Source organism: Medicago truncatula, chromosome 4 (genome assembly GCF_003473485.1).
Source record: "Medicago truncatula cultivar Jemalong A17 chromosome 4, MtrunA17r5.0-ANR, whole genome shotgun sequence".
Lineage (NCBI taxonomy): Eukaryota > Viridiplantae > Streptophyta > Magnoliopsida > Fabales > Fabaceae > Medicago > Medicago truncatula.
The window spans coordinates 6548437-6561842 of record NC_053045.1 but is presented as its reverse complement, the minus strand read 5'-3'; the positions used below and the strand labels follow the sequence as shown (position 1 = coordinate 6561842).

The window sequence follows — 13406 nt, the reverse complement described above, 5'->3', positions numbered from 1 at the left end:
AAAAAAATGTATGTGTGAACACAAGGGGCTGATACAACAAAAAATACTTGAATAGCAAGTTAATTAAACAAAAAGTTATAAGAATCTTGTTAAGTCACCTATTATAAGTTAGAGAAATGATATTTGTAGAACCATTTTAATACAATTTTTGTACAACTTTCTCTCTCATACTTACATTATGTTTTTATTCTCTCTCTACTTTTTTCTCTCTTTCTATTGTTTTTGACCGATAAAAAGAGAGAACAACAAAATTGTCTCAAAGATTATACCAAAATAGTTGTTAAAATATCACTACCTATAAGTTACAACCTTATCATCAATTGCAAATCAATCAACAACAAAACGTGATTATGGTAGTAGGTTAATTAATTAATCAATTTGGTGATCCTACAACTAAACAAGGCCCCTCAATCAGACAAATTCACTTGACCACAGTTGTTGTTAACTTTGGAGCCCTAATAAATGTTTTGGATACTATTCCACCAATTTTCAAAGGAAAAGGACATTTTGATCAATTAGACACACTCCCCAACAGTATACTTAATGATTGATAATTTAATATGGGACCTGAAAAAGTTTACATTTATTTTAACTACAGTTAATGATTAGTAACCTTACTTTTTTGAAATTGTTTATTTCACTTCTTGTTGGATAAAAATAATAAAAAATGAAAAAGGTGGAACATGTCATGTAAACCTCGTAAAGAGAGATTGATGAGGCTCCCAAAAGAGGTTTTGGGGTTTGGAGGGATGAGTGTTGAGAAGGGTAAAATCAGCCTTTCTTTCTTCTTTGGTTAGTCTGTTACTTTCTTCTCACGTGCGTCATCCATCATCAGTGTTATGTTACCGTCACTATCATACCTTTCAATTTCATCTCTTTACCCTAATCTCTTTGAGTATTGCTGGACACACATTTGGTTGAGAAATACGAGTAATTTATTCAAATATCATTAAGTAGTTAACTGTTGAAATTTAAAAAAATCGACTACAGTTAAAGTTGAAAATGCCGAAGAAAACTTCGGCAGTTAACTGTCGAAGAATTTTAAACTTGAAATTAAATAAGGAAATACATCTAAATTTTCCCTTAATTAAATTTAATTCTTTACTACATGATTCTTTTTATAACGTTGTTGATTTCATTCATATAATTTTGTTGCCATAAATGAAGAAATATGAGATCCTAGAATTACATATTCGATCGCGTTTCTTACTGGTAATAGAAAAGAGGTTTTATTTCTACACAAAAAAAAAGGTTTTATTAATAGAATAATTACAAATATAATTATTTGAAAGAGAGATGAATAATATCTAAAATATTATAAAGTAATAATAGGTTAGTCAAATCTATAAATAATGACGTCAATGAAATTAATTACAAATATAATTATTCTATCATTTATAATGTTTTTTGTTGTTACATTTTTTTTATTGAATCACCATTTTAGGTCAGATCCATTAATTACCGATGACAAACATTTTTTTTGTTGCGTTTTTCATGTTAATTAAAGTAATAATATCTGCCGAGGGGCATTTGAGTAGCCAAATCAAATGTGTCAACAATTTCTTAAAGAAAAAAATCTTTACCCTCATTAAGCAATATACTAATTGAATACGAGTGAAGGGACTACACTATTGCAAATCAAATTTGTTTAAACGGTTGGGTAAGTCTGGTTAACGAGTGTTTTATACTCTTAAAAAATGTTTTGAAGATATTCGTAAATATTATTTAAATGAATTGAATTTAAAAATATATTACTTATTTTACAATAGAAGAAATTTTGAGCGAATGATGTTCATTAAAAATAAAAAAGACCTTCCAAAATATTCAACTTTTTATCATACAATCTTCATATCGAACTCAAAACTTAATAATATACTCTTCTATGTTTTTTTGAAAAATATTTTATTTTATATGTTTTGTATGAGGAACACAAATGATAAAAGACTGCTAAAATATGTGATATGTTTGGGCCCACAGTAATCCACTTCTATGTATTAATGTGTAAATTTCATAGGAATTTTAACAACAAAAAAAACTTTATTGGTGAATAACCTAAAAATAATAAATAAAAAGCATTCTCGGAACCTTATGGAAGTGGGAAGTGGTGACCTCTTCTAATACCTGAGTCACCTAGTTGAATTCTTAAAACAAAATTCCAGATTTCCTTAACAATTACTCCCTCCTTTTTTCTTTTAAATGTCACTTTTTGAGAATTTTTTTTTCCTATTTAACTATATCACTTTCAAAATTCAATGCAACAATAAATATTGTTTTTTCAATATTATTTTTAGTTATTTATTGTGCAGAGAGAAATATATGAAATAAGATATTAAATGACTAAAGCTATTATAGTAAAAGTATAAATTATTGTATAAAAAATAATAAGATTTATTGAGTGTCTTGATTTGTATGAAATCTCAAAAAACAACACTTAAAAAGGAACGGAGGTAGTATTATTTTAGAAAATAATCAGAGTCATGTAGTTGATCTCATCATGTGAGATAACATTGAATGAGGTTATTTTTTATTCTAAAATTTGGGTGTCTTGAAGAGATCGTAGAAGCCATCAAAATTACCTTTTAAAAATGATTTATTGCAAGAAAATTAGGGGATTCCTGTTTATATTACAAATGGTTTTCAAACCCTCTATTTCGTCTTAATTCTTGTTGTTGGATGTTTGTATTTTTTTCAGGGCGAATACCCTTTATCCTTTTCATGAATTATTAAATGCTCCATATACTTCTTTCATTATTTAATAATTTGTTGTTAAAAAAAATTGATTGTTGCAACTGTATATATTTCTATTTTCTTTTATAAATAGTTATTCATTTAATCAAAATAAACTATAATGTCATTTTATGTTAATTTTTAAAATATTCGCACAAATATACATGATTACTTTTAATGAACAAGATAAGATGCTACCGAGTACATCTATAAAATTAATTAATTTTATACGAAGCATCTATATAAGTTGAAGGATGATCCTAATAAATGTTTTAAAAATATTATTTAAGAAGTTCACGTAAAAAAGTGGTGCTTTAGAAATATAAGTCAAATACTTATAATATAGTGTTAGTAACACAATTATTTATGTAAAAGTTTCTTTTTTTACTTTTTAAACAATGTTCTAAGAACATTAGTTGATATTTTTATAAATCAAATTATAATACAATAAACTTTGTTTCTTTCTAATATTTTCAAAATTAATTATTATTAAAAAAACTGATAAAGCAAGAGAGTTGAGAAAACGACAAAACCAAGAAAAACCAGCTTTGCAATTTGCATGATGAGAAATTATATTCTCCTTTGTCTTTTTCTTTTAGTACAATTTTTCATTCACTTACACGCCAAAAAGTATTCTTAAAAGAATTTCAATCTTTAATTACTTGAAAATCATCTATAATATTAATAATCATCATGAAAGCATATAAAAATTAAAAAAAAATATAATCTATTTTTGACAGTATAAAAGCTGAACATGATGGGAATACATACCCCATTCCAAAAATATCTGCAAAACACACAGAATAAAGATATCACCGGCTATAACCGGTAACTATCCGGTCACTAGAAACCCTACTATGTCTACACTTTCATCCTTTCATAGTTCACACTTTGTTTTGTTTCCTTGTTCCAAAGAAACAATAATCTGAACTCTTTGTTCAGACTCTCGTGTGTTTTGTGTGTGTGTTTTTGTGTGCATCATCAAATTCTCAATCACTTTGACGTATCAAATTTTTGCTGTCATCATAATAATAAACTTAACATCACCATTAATTATTATACCTTCTTTCTTTCTTTTTTTGTCACTTCCATCACTTCAATCCAGCTTCATCTATAAAAAGTTTCATATTTTAGTATTATTATTTTTCATTTGGGTCATTAATTAACAAATTTTTTAGTATTTGAATGAAGTTTTAATATATTTTTTCTATGGCTAGTGATGAGGGTTTTGAAGGTTACCATGTCCCACAACAAAGTAGAAGAGATAAGCTTAGAGTTGTTGTGGCTCAAAATCAACAACCTCATGAAACTTTACTTCCTTTCTATGATTCTTCTTCTTTCATTACTAATTTTACTAACCAACAAGGTTTGAAGCATAATTCATGTTCTTCTTCTAATTCTATCAAGGATTTAGAGTGTTCTAATTTAATGATGCGTTTTTCAAGAGAAGATCAAGGAAAAAGGGTCATGAATATTTCTTCTTCTAATCCTTATTTTGAGACTTTGAATAACAATCAAGGAAATAATAATAACCCTTTTCTTTATCAAGCACAAAACATTCAAAATCTTAGACAATTTGATGAACAACATAGTAGTACTAGTACTATGATGTTGAATAATCATGAACCTTTGTCTTTGTCACTTTCATCAAATAAAAGTGTTAGTAGTAATTTACCTTTGGAGTTGAATCTACAAAGATATGGATCTATGATTTATGGTGGTGGAGGTGTGATTCAAGGTTTGGTTGAAGGAGGAGGAAGTGGTGGTTCAGTTCCATTTACTGGATATGCTTCTGTTTTGAAGGATTCTAGGTTTTTGAAACCAGCTCAAGAATTGTTGGAAGAGATGTGTGATGTTGGAAATCTTGGTGTTTGTGGTGAGAAGGTTGTTGTTGTTGCTGATTCTTCTTTGATGATGGAATCTCCTTTGGAAAGATTGAGTGAAGAAGATCCATTTGGTGATGGTCGCAATAAATCAAGATTGTTGACTATGCTTGATGAGGTTTGTTATTTAATTTTTTATTTAATTTTTGTTTTTATTTCTCTATGTTTTTTATTATTGTCATGTGAAAATTTTCATTTTTTTGAACTGTTTTTTTTCTTCTTCTTTCTTTCTTTTGTCGGTTGAGTTCATGTTTGATGTTTGCTGTTGATTTTTTTGTCATTTTGTGGATGGACTTACTGGTTTAGTCTCTTAGATTAGTATTAATATACTTAATTATATCTAGATTAATTTCCATTTTTAATTTTTTTTTGGAGATTTCTAAATCTTTATTGATACATGACTTATTCTTAATACTCTCAATTTGGGTGTCGTTGTTCTTAATGTTTAGTGCTTATGTTATTATATTATTATTAATGTATAGTTTATTATTAATTGTTCTCTTAAAAAGTAACATAAGGTTTGATTGGTTGCATGAAACTAGTTTAGCTTTGGTTTATGGATGATATCTAATTTATGTGCATCAAGGTTATGTCTTAATTTCTAATTAATAGGTTAATAGCTTAGTTTTATGGATGATCTTTATTCTATTTACATTAAGATTCTTGCATTTTCTTGTGATGGATGGCCTCGGTGAACTCAATTAGCTTTTTAAGAAAAGTTAATGGGAAGGAATATATGCATGGAGATTGGTATTGTAAAGTGCATGCCAACCATAGATTTCTTTTCCTTCAAAAAAAAAAAAAAAACCATAGATTTCTTTTAAGTGACTATGTCACCCAATTTGTAGGGATGATTTGCTTAAAGTTATACTATATTGAAGGAATCCATTGGAAAAGATTTATACTTCAAAAAAGCTTGTAGTGATATGATTATGGTGATTTTTAAAGTTAAAGAAACTTATAATTTTAGATGATAATAAGGTGATTGGCCTTTATGTAAGATTGGCTTTACTTTGGTATTATTTTATTACATGTCATTCAAATTCATGATATGATTGAATATTTCACACCATTTCTCCATTAAATTATTGATATACTTCCTCATGCCCTAATTATAAGTGAATTTTTGGGTCTATTTATAAGGAAAAGTTGCAACCGGTAAGATGGAATTATTGCTAAAATAACTTTTTTTACCCTAATTTAAAGTGTTTGTTTTTCTATTATTAGGACATGCATGTATTTAATATTTCACAATTTTCTATGGAAGTATATTGGTTAAAACATTCAAAAAGTTATAACAATAAATAACTTCATTGGTTTTGATGTTTTATTGTTAATTTATAGGCCAATTTTTTTTATTGATGGTGGCTGGGGTTTGAACCCCAGACCTTGCATATATTATGCATTATCTATACCAACTGAGCTAAGCTCACAAGGACAATTTATTGACCAATTTGTTAATGGTTTAAATATACAATTGTATTGAAAAATTGTGTATTCAATTTTCTGATAAGTTTAATAATTGTTTTCTTAAAGACAATTTCTATTTTTTTTATTTTTTAACAAGTGTCCCAAAAGCACCTTAACAAGTTCCTTAAAGGTACGCCCTCTAGTCACAATTATAAGCAAAAATTTAATTTTCAGATTTATTCAATAAATGATGTATGTAGTCTATATACAGGCCTGACCCTTGCCATGTGCAAGGTGAGCTATGGTGTCGGACCTCACAATCTTAGGAGCCTAAAAAAAAAAAAAATTAATATAGCACTTAAAAGTGTTAGGTATATAAAATAAAATATAAAAAATCAATAGATATCTTGGAATAGTTTAGTAGTAAAATAGAATGCACTTGAGTCATCGGTCTTGAGGTTCAATCCCAAGCATTTGTATGAATTTGAACTAAATATAAAAGTCTCAGTTACATACACAACTGCTAGGCCATTACAATTTAAAATGCATTTCAGAGTTATCTATGAATGTAGAAAACTACTATATATCTTGAATTTTTTGCCATCTATTTCCATTAACAAGCACGTCTTTAGTAAAAATAATTGCTAATTTTAATTTCGGTGGCTAATAACCATTATACGAGTGTTATTTTCAATTTAAATATAAGATTAATATTTTAAAAAATTGTGCGCTTTTTTATTAGGGACCTATTTTTACTACGAGAGCCGAGCCTCCAGTTTTATAGGAACGGCTCTATCTATATATAGACCACGTACATCATTCATTGAACGAATCTTAAAAATGAATTTCTGCTTATTGTTGTGACCGGAGAGTTTAGAGCAATACCCTTTCTTATATTTGGGACAAGGAGTCTGTGTAACAAGAAAGTACATAGAAGATTCATCAAAAAAAGAAGAAAAAAGAAAATAGTCATAAATAATCTTGTGGTACATATTTAATTGGTGGATGTTTTATTCTCATTGTGATATTAGATATTTATATGTGCTATTTCCAATATGCAATAATCGTGATAAAATGTAGCTTGAAATGAACATTATGTATGTCTTGGCTTATGGAGTTTAACTACAAAAAGAAATGGGTCGTAATTAAATTTTAACTTTATATATTGATTTTAATGGGAAAAAATGTGTATATTATTAATAAACTATCAAAATGCTTAGGTAAAAATGTTCTCACTCTTGTTTTGTTTTTCAGATTGCTCTTATTTGTTAAAATAACATGGAAATAATGTGAGAACATTGATAATTGACTAGGTATTTACATGTACCATATTATAGGGCATGCTGCATGTGCTTTTTCTTCGGTTGGAACCTATCTTTTCAAACCCATATTTCAGAATCTAATTATTTTTGTAGAAATGTACTGAAGAAGGTTTCTTCTAAGTACTACTAATTAATTAACATGACATCAATACTTTATTCAATGAATCTCATTTAAAACCAAAAGCAGAATTTCCATTTTAGCCTAAAAGCCTCGTGTGAATTTTGTGTTAATTTTCTAATTTTTTTTAATGAAATAAATATAAGAAAGTAACATAAAAGCTTTAAATGTGAGTTTTAATTGAAACTAACTAAGCTTAAAGTGTTAAGCTAACTATTAATAACATGGAGAAGGCTAAAGAGTGCCCTTAGGCATTGGTTAAAGTATTAAAGTAAGTAAGTTTGCGTAAAAAAGTTTCTACTGATGGATTCCTTAATCAATACTCTCAGAACATTGGTTAGCAAAACCCTAGTTATATAACCACTTCAAGAAATGACTATATAATCAAATGTGCTTGCTTGTTTTCTCAAATCTAATCCTTTGAATCTTTCAGTCATATGTTTCCACTGCCCCTCTGAAACAAACTATGTTCTAAATTATTAACAGTGTCGTGTCTGTATTTGTGTCCGTTCTTCATACGAGTGTCGTGTCTAAATAATCTAGTGTTGATATTTAATCATGATTGTGATATTTGTTGTATATTTTTACTCAACAGGTTTACAAGAGGTACAGGCAATACTACCAACAGATGCAATCGGTTGTGACATCATTTGAGTATGTTTCTGGTCTCAACAATGCAGCTCCTTATGCAAGTTTGGCGATAAAAGCTATGTCCAAACATTTTAGATGCTTGAAGAAGGCAATTACTGATCAACTACAGTTCAATAATAAGGCGCATTTTCACACAAGCAACCGGAAGGAAGAATCTCCTAGATTTGGCAATAGTGAAAGAGGAGGACCTTACAGCCATAGGTCAGGTTATCTTGAGCAGCAACAACCTGTATGGCGACCTCAAAGAGGACTCCCCGAGCGTGCTGTGACTGTTCTTAGAGCCTGGCTCTTTGAACACTTTCTGCATCCGTAAGTGCCATTCTATGTTTCGTTTATGTCGATTAAGCAATGCCTTAATCAAATTTGATACACTAATAAAGGCATGATGTGTTTCTTCCATTGCCAAAACTTGACACATCCGTGCTGGGTTTTATATTGTCAAATTGTTATTTCAGTTCTTGAATGTGTACGGCAGGTGTCACAGTAGACCCTGAATGTATTAAAATTACAAACACATTCCCGAATTATATTTTTTGTTAGTATTTCGTGTACTAAATTGACTAACAAAATGGATATTCGAGGACAAATCTAACTAGCGAAAGATACATTTGAATATCAAAGTCATTAACGAAATACACATTCTCGGGTGTTTTTGTAATTTTGTTATATTCAAGAACTATAGTGACAATGCTCGACACATTCAAAGACTTGAATGATTATTTGCTCGTTTTATATTGTAGTCAGGCTCACGGTTATGTTGCGTTAGGATCCTTGATAGATGTAATGCAACTGCAATTGCAATCGCAACGACCGTGGTGGTGACTTCAAAAACTTTTACATTTGTGGCATTTTGATTGCTTATTTTTTGTTCCTTGTGCAGTTATCCTACTGATACAGATAAAATAATGTTGGCTAAACAAACTGGTCTGTCGCGTAGCCAGGTAAGCTTTATCTCGATAATAAACGATCCATACTCTAAATCATTAATTTTTGAGTTCATAATCTTACCAATGTATATAACAATATCTATCTTGTGTATCAGGTGTCAAATTGGTTCATAAATGCAAGAGTAAGGCTTTGGAAACCAATGGTGGAAGAAATTCACATGCTAGAAACAAGGCAAGCTCCAAAAGATTCACAGCAAAATGAAGAAAATTGTAGGAACAAATCAAGTGATCATCATCATCATTTGCCTTCAGATACTTCTCTAGTTTCCGAGAATCCATCTACATCGACAGATAAGTTTCATGACTCCGGTTACAAGCGCGCCGTAAATGAAATTCCTAACATACCAATTAGGAGTCAAGGACAACATCAACAACAACAACAACAACAAATGAGTCTACCTTTTCAACATGTGGGTGTTGGAATGAATATTGTTGGTAGTGGAAGCAATAATAGCAATCATAGTAGTAATAATAATAGTAATGTGTCATTGACACTAGGGCTTTATCAAAATCATGGGATTGGTTTAGCTGAACCATTTCCTTTAAGTGCAGCTCAACGATTTGGTCTTGGCCTTGAAACCAATAATGAAGGTAATTATGTTATGAGTGGTTTTGAATCACAAAATAGGCATTTTGGAAGAGATGTAATTGGTGGGCAAATGTTTCATGACTTTGTAGGATGAAGATCTTTTTCAATATAATTAGAACTTGTATGTACTTTTATTTTGATTGGAGTGATATACTATTTTTACTAACCAAGTTTCTCTTGTGCTTTTATTAACCAATAGAAACTAGGAAGGAAAATGAGCTATTGAAATATTCTTTGCGGATGAAATGTTGTTTTTATTAAGCTCGGATGTATGAAAGCTGTAAAGTTTGTGTGTAAATTCATGATTTTTGGGTGGTCTTGGCTTCATCCAATTAAGATAATTGTTTTTCTCCATCTGTTTTTGCTTATGTTCGTCCAACGTGAGTTAACTCACGCCGAAAATGCACCTGCGTGAGTTAACTCACACTTGACTTTTTGACGGGAACGAGCAATTCTAAATGGGAGAAGAGCAATTCTCTCCAATTAAAAAATGTGTTGCAAGCTCTATTAACTAAAATTTTATCATGTAGCCCTCTATCATTTGACTTCACCCCTACAAAATACACCTCCGTCCTTATATATAAGACTCTTTTGTTAAAATTACGGGAATTAAGAAAGTGGATATTTATATTAAAGTTGTTTGTAAGTACTATTGTTTTTACAGTTTTATCTTTAAGAGAGAGAGTTAGTTTATGTTTTCCATATGCTATTTATTGTTGATTCAAGAAAAAGATGTATAATAAATAGAGCTATGTATGTAAAGAAATAATTAATGTAGTTGAAAATAGCAAAGGGGTCTTATAAAAAGGAACAAAAAATATTCTCAAAAAGGTCTTATAATTAAGGACGGAGATAGTATTTCCGATACGTAACAGTTTTCTGAAATTGAAAAAATTTCGAGAGAACTCGAGCAAAGTTTTACGGTAGCTAAAATTGTAAACCAGAAAATGTGAAACTGAGTTTTCTAGAATGTTAATAAAACTGAGTTTATTCACCTTCCTAAAATTCAATATTTTTACCCCAAGGTAATACATTATGGAAAACTTTTCCAAAACATCCCGGTTTACGCTTTTGTCTAAACTTCATTTTAGCAAACATAACTAAAATCCATAAATCTTTTGTCAAATTTTTCGATTCACAATTTTGGCCACAATAAACTTAGCTCAAGTTGTCTTATGAGCCTAATTCAATTGGTAAGACAATACATTATTATATGCAGGGGCCGTGGTTCGAATCCCGAACATCCCATTTATTCATCTTATAAGGTGAATTTTAATCATTAGACTACCTGACAAAAAAAAAAACTTAGTTCAAGTTTTTTTTTTTTTTTTTTTCAATTCAGAAAAACTTTTATTTACCAAGAATATCTTGTGGGGTGAAGTTAAATGACAAAAGAGGTCAAATTAGAATTCTTTATGGGTTATAGGGATGAAAGTATAAATGTGTTGGGGGTATAGAGTAAATTTTTCCTTATTCATCCATAATCCACCAGAAGCAAAACCAAAACCAACTTTATTTTATTTTTCTATAGTTCCAAATAATTAACAAACTTTAAGTCACTGAACTCTAGATGAAAGGCGTTAACTCGATAATCCACTATTGCAAGAGGAACCATGTAAAATGAATGTTTAAATGAATTCTTTTTAAGTCTAGTGAATGCTAAAATATTAATGATAAATTTTGTAGTCTCTCTCCTCTCCTTCTCAAATTCTAGATATCACTTCTTTCATCTTCTTATTTGTGCGATGTGTTTCTGATTTCTTATCTTAGTATGATGTTTATTTGATTTAGGTTGAAAGATTAGCTTTGAGCAAGTGCAGATTCGGTCAATGATTTTGGCATCGTCAACGTTGCAGATCCGGAAACATGAGTATTCTGGAGACTTGAATATAGTCATATTTGTAGGCATATGTACTTTGCCGTTTTATGCTATTAACATGGATGTTGTGAGTTTGTTCACAGATTCATCTTTTTTGTTTTTAACGAATTTGGATGTATCGATGTACTCTATCAATTTGAATAAATAAATATGTATATTTTTGTCAAAATAAAAATAAAAATTTTGTAGTCTTTATTGGAGCAGTTTAGATAGTGTGCATATTTCTGATGTCCAAATAGTTGTTGATGTCTCTTAGTTACTGTTATACCCTGTTTTTGGACCTAAAAATACTGGGCCCAATTTCATTTCAAACTTTGTCAAATGTCAAATTTCAACTGCACAGTTCAATTTGTCTCTGCTACGCAGTGTTTTCAATCACATTTTTACCTATGTTTTTCTTGCATAAAACCTTTCAAAATGTCTTTACTTGTCTTGTAAGTCATTCAAAAGTGTCTCTGAATCATTACATTGTTTTTTCTACAGTTTATTTCAAAATTTGCAAAAAGTCATACAGAAGGGTATTTTGGTCATTTCCTGCAGTGGGACCCATTTTCATCCTTGTGACTATCTCTGAGTCTTTTCAAATTCATTTTTGACATTTCATCAGTAAACCCTGTTTAAATTCATTTTAAGTTTGCGTCTGAGTCAGTGTCAGGTCAATTTGAATCTGTTTAGGTCGTTTTTAGCCCTAGGGGCATTTTGGTCATTTCACGTGAAATTTTGGCATGGGGAGGTTACTTTGAAGTACCTCATTTAGGCCATTGGTTCGTTTTAGTCCGTTTTGTCAATTTTATTTTGGTTTCACTTTACGTTTGATCAAATTGCGTTTTTTATTCAAATTTTATTTTTTATTGCATTTTGGTCCCTCAATTAAGGTCCCAAAATTGCATTTCAGTCCAAAAGTTTCTAAAAATTGCATTTCAGTCCTTTTATTATCATTTTTTTTGCAGAGGCGCCCCAAAGGGCATTTTGGTCCAATTTTTCGCACAAATTTTAGTCCAGTCCAGATGTCACTTTTTTATTGGTTCAGGTACACATGGCAGCATATAAAAGGGGAACAGTGTCAGATTTTTTCAGGAGATCCATTCATCATATGCCACATCACAAACAGATTTCTCAATTTCTCTCTCTATTCTGTTAGATCAGAAAACAGAAAATCACCAAGAACACAGAAAAATTCCAAACCCTAACACACAGATTCATCACAAATTCACCAGAATTCAACAAAAATTTCTCAGATTTCTCTGCAGTTCTCAGTGATTCGTCCTTGAATCGTCATCATCGAACCGTTCCTTTCGCAATTCCAGTGCGAATCCATCGCTGTTAGCAACGGACTCAAGCACGATCACGAAAAGTGCGAAACAACGCAAGCAACAGAAGCCAGTGCGAAACAACGCAAGCAACAGAAGCAAGCACGAACGTGTCGTGAGCGAGGAGAAGAAGAAAGCAGTGGATTCGAACGCAACAAGCCAAGCCAAAACCAAGAATCACGTTCGTGAGCCAAAAGCAACAAAGAGGTAATCCTCTTCACTTCTTTCTCTCTTTCCTTTTCCGTTTTTGTTCCAAAGTTTCATCGAAGTTCAAACTCAGATCTACTCCGATTCAAGCTTTTTTTAAAAAATCTAAGCTCGGATTCGAGTAACACATAAAAAAGGATGTTTAAAAACGTAAAAAAAATGTGAATCGGAGCAGTTTCAAACTCCGGCGCGGAGGCGCCACCGCCGTCCGCCGCGCCGGAAAAGCCATGCCAACCGGAGAAGATGACCGGAATCTTAGAGAGAAGTGAGAGCTTCTCTCACTAGAGGGGAGAAGAGAGAGAAGGAAAAGAAAAAAATGAAAAAAAACCGGACTGGACGCATTTATATAGAGCTTTGAACCGG

At 30.6% G+C, this 13406-nt stretch overlaps 1 protein-coding gene across 1 annotated transcript; it reads left to right on the top strand.

Moving 5' to 3' along the window:
* The first annotated feature begins 3495 nt into the window (after positions 1–3495).
* On the top strand, positions 3496–9817 carry LOC25491511 (BEL1-like homeodomain protein 9). The gene is made up of 4 exons (XM_013599453.3): positions 3496–4728; positions 8056–8420; positions 8992–9052; positions 9154–9817. Exons 1-4 carry the CDS (start codon positions 3937–3939, stop codon positions 9739–9741), a joined length of 1806 nt encoding a protein of 601 aa, XP_013454907.1. The 5' UTR covers positions 3496–3936; the 3' UTR covers positions 9742–9817.
* Positions 9818–13406: the final 3589 nt, after the last annotated feature.

Coding starts and splice junctions, on each gene's coding strand:
- LOC25491511 (XM_013599453.3), top strand. CDS start 3,937: ATGGCTAGTGATGAGGGTTTTGAAGGTTACCATGTCCCACAACAAAGT. Junction 4,729..8,055: donor TGTTGACTATGCTTGATGAG/GTTTGTTATTTA, acceptor TTTACTCAACAG/GTTTACAAGAGGTACAGGCA. Junction 9,053..9,153: donor CTGGTCTGTCGCGTAGCCAG/GTAAGCTTTATC, acceptor CTTGTGTATCAG/GTGTCAAATTGGTTCATAAA.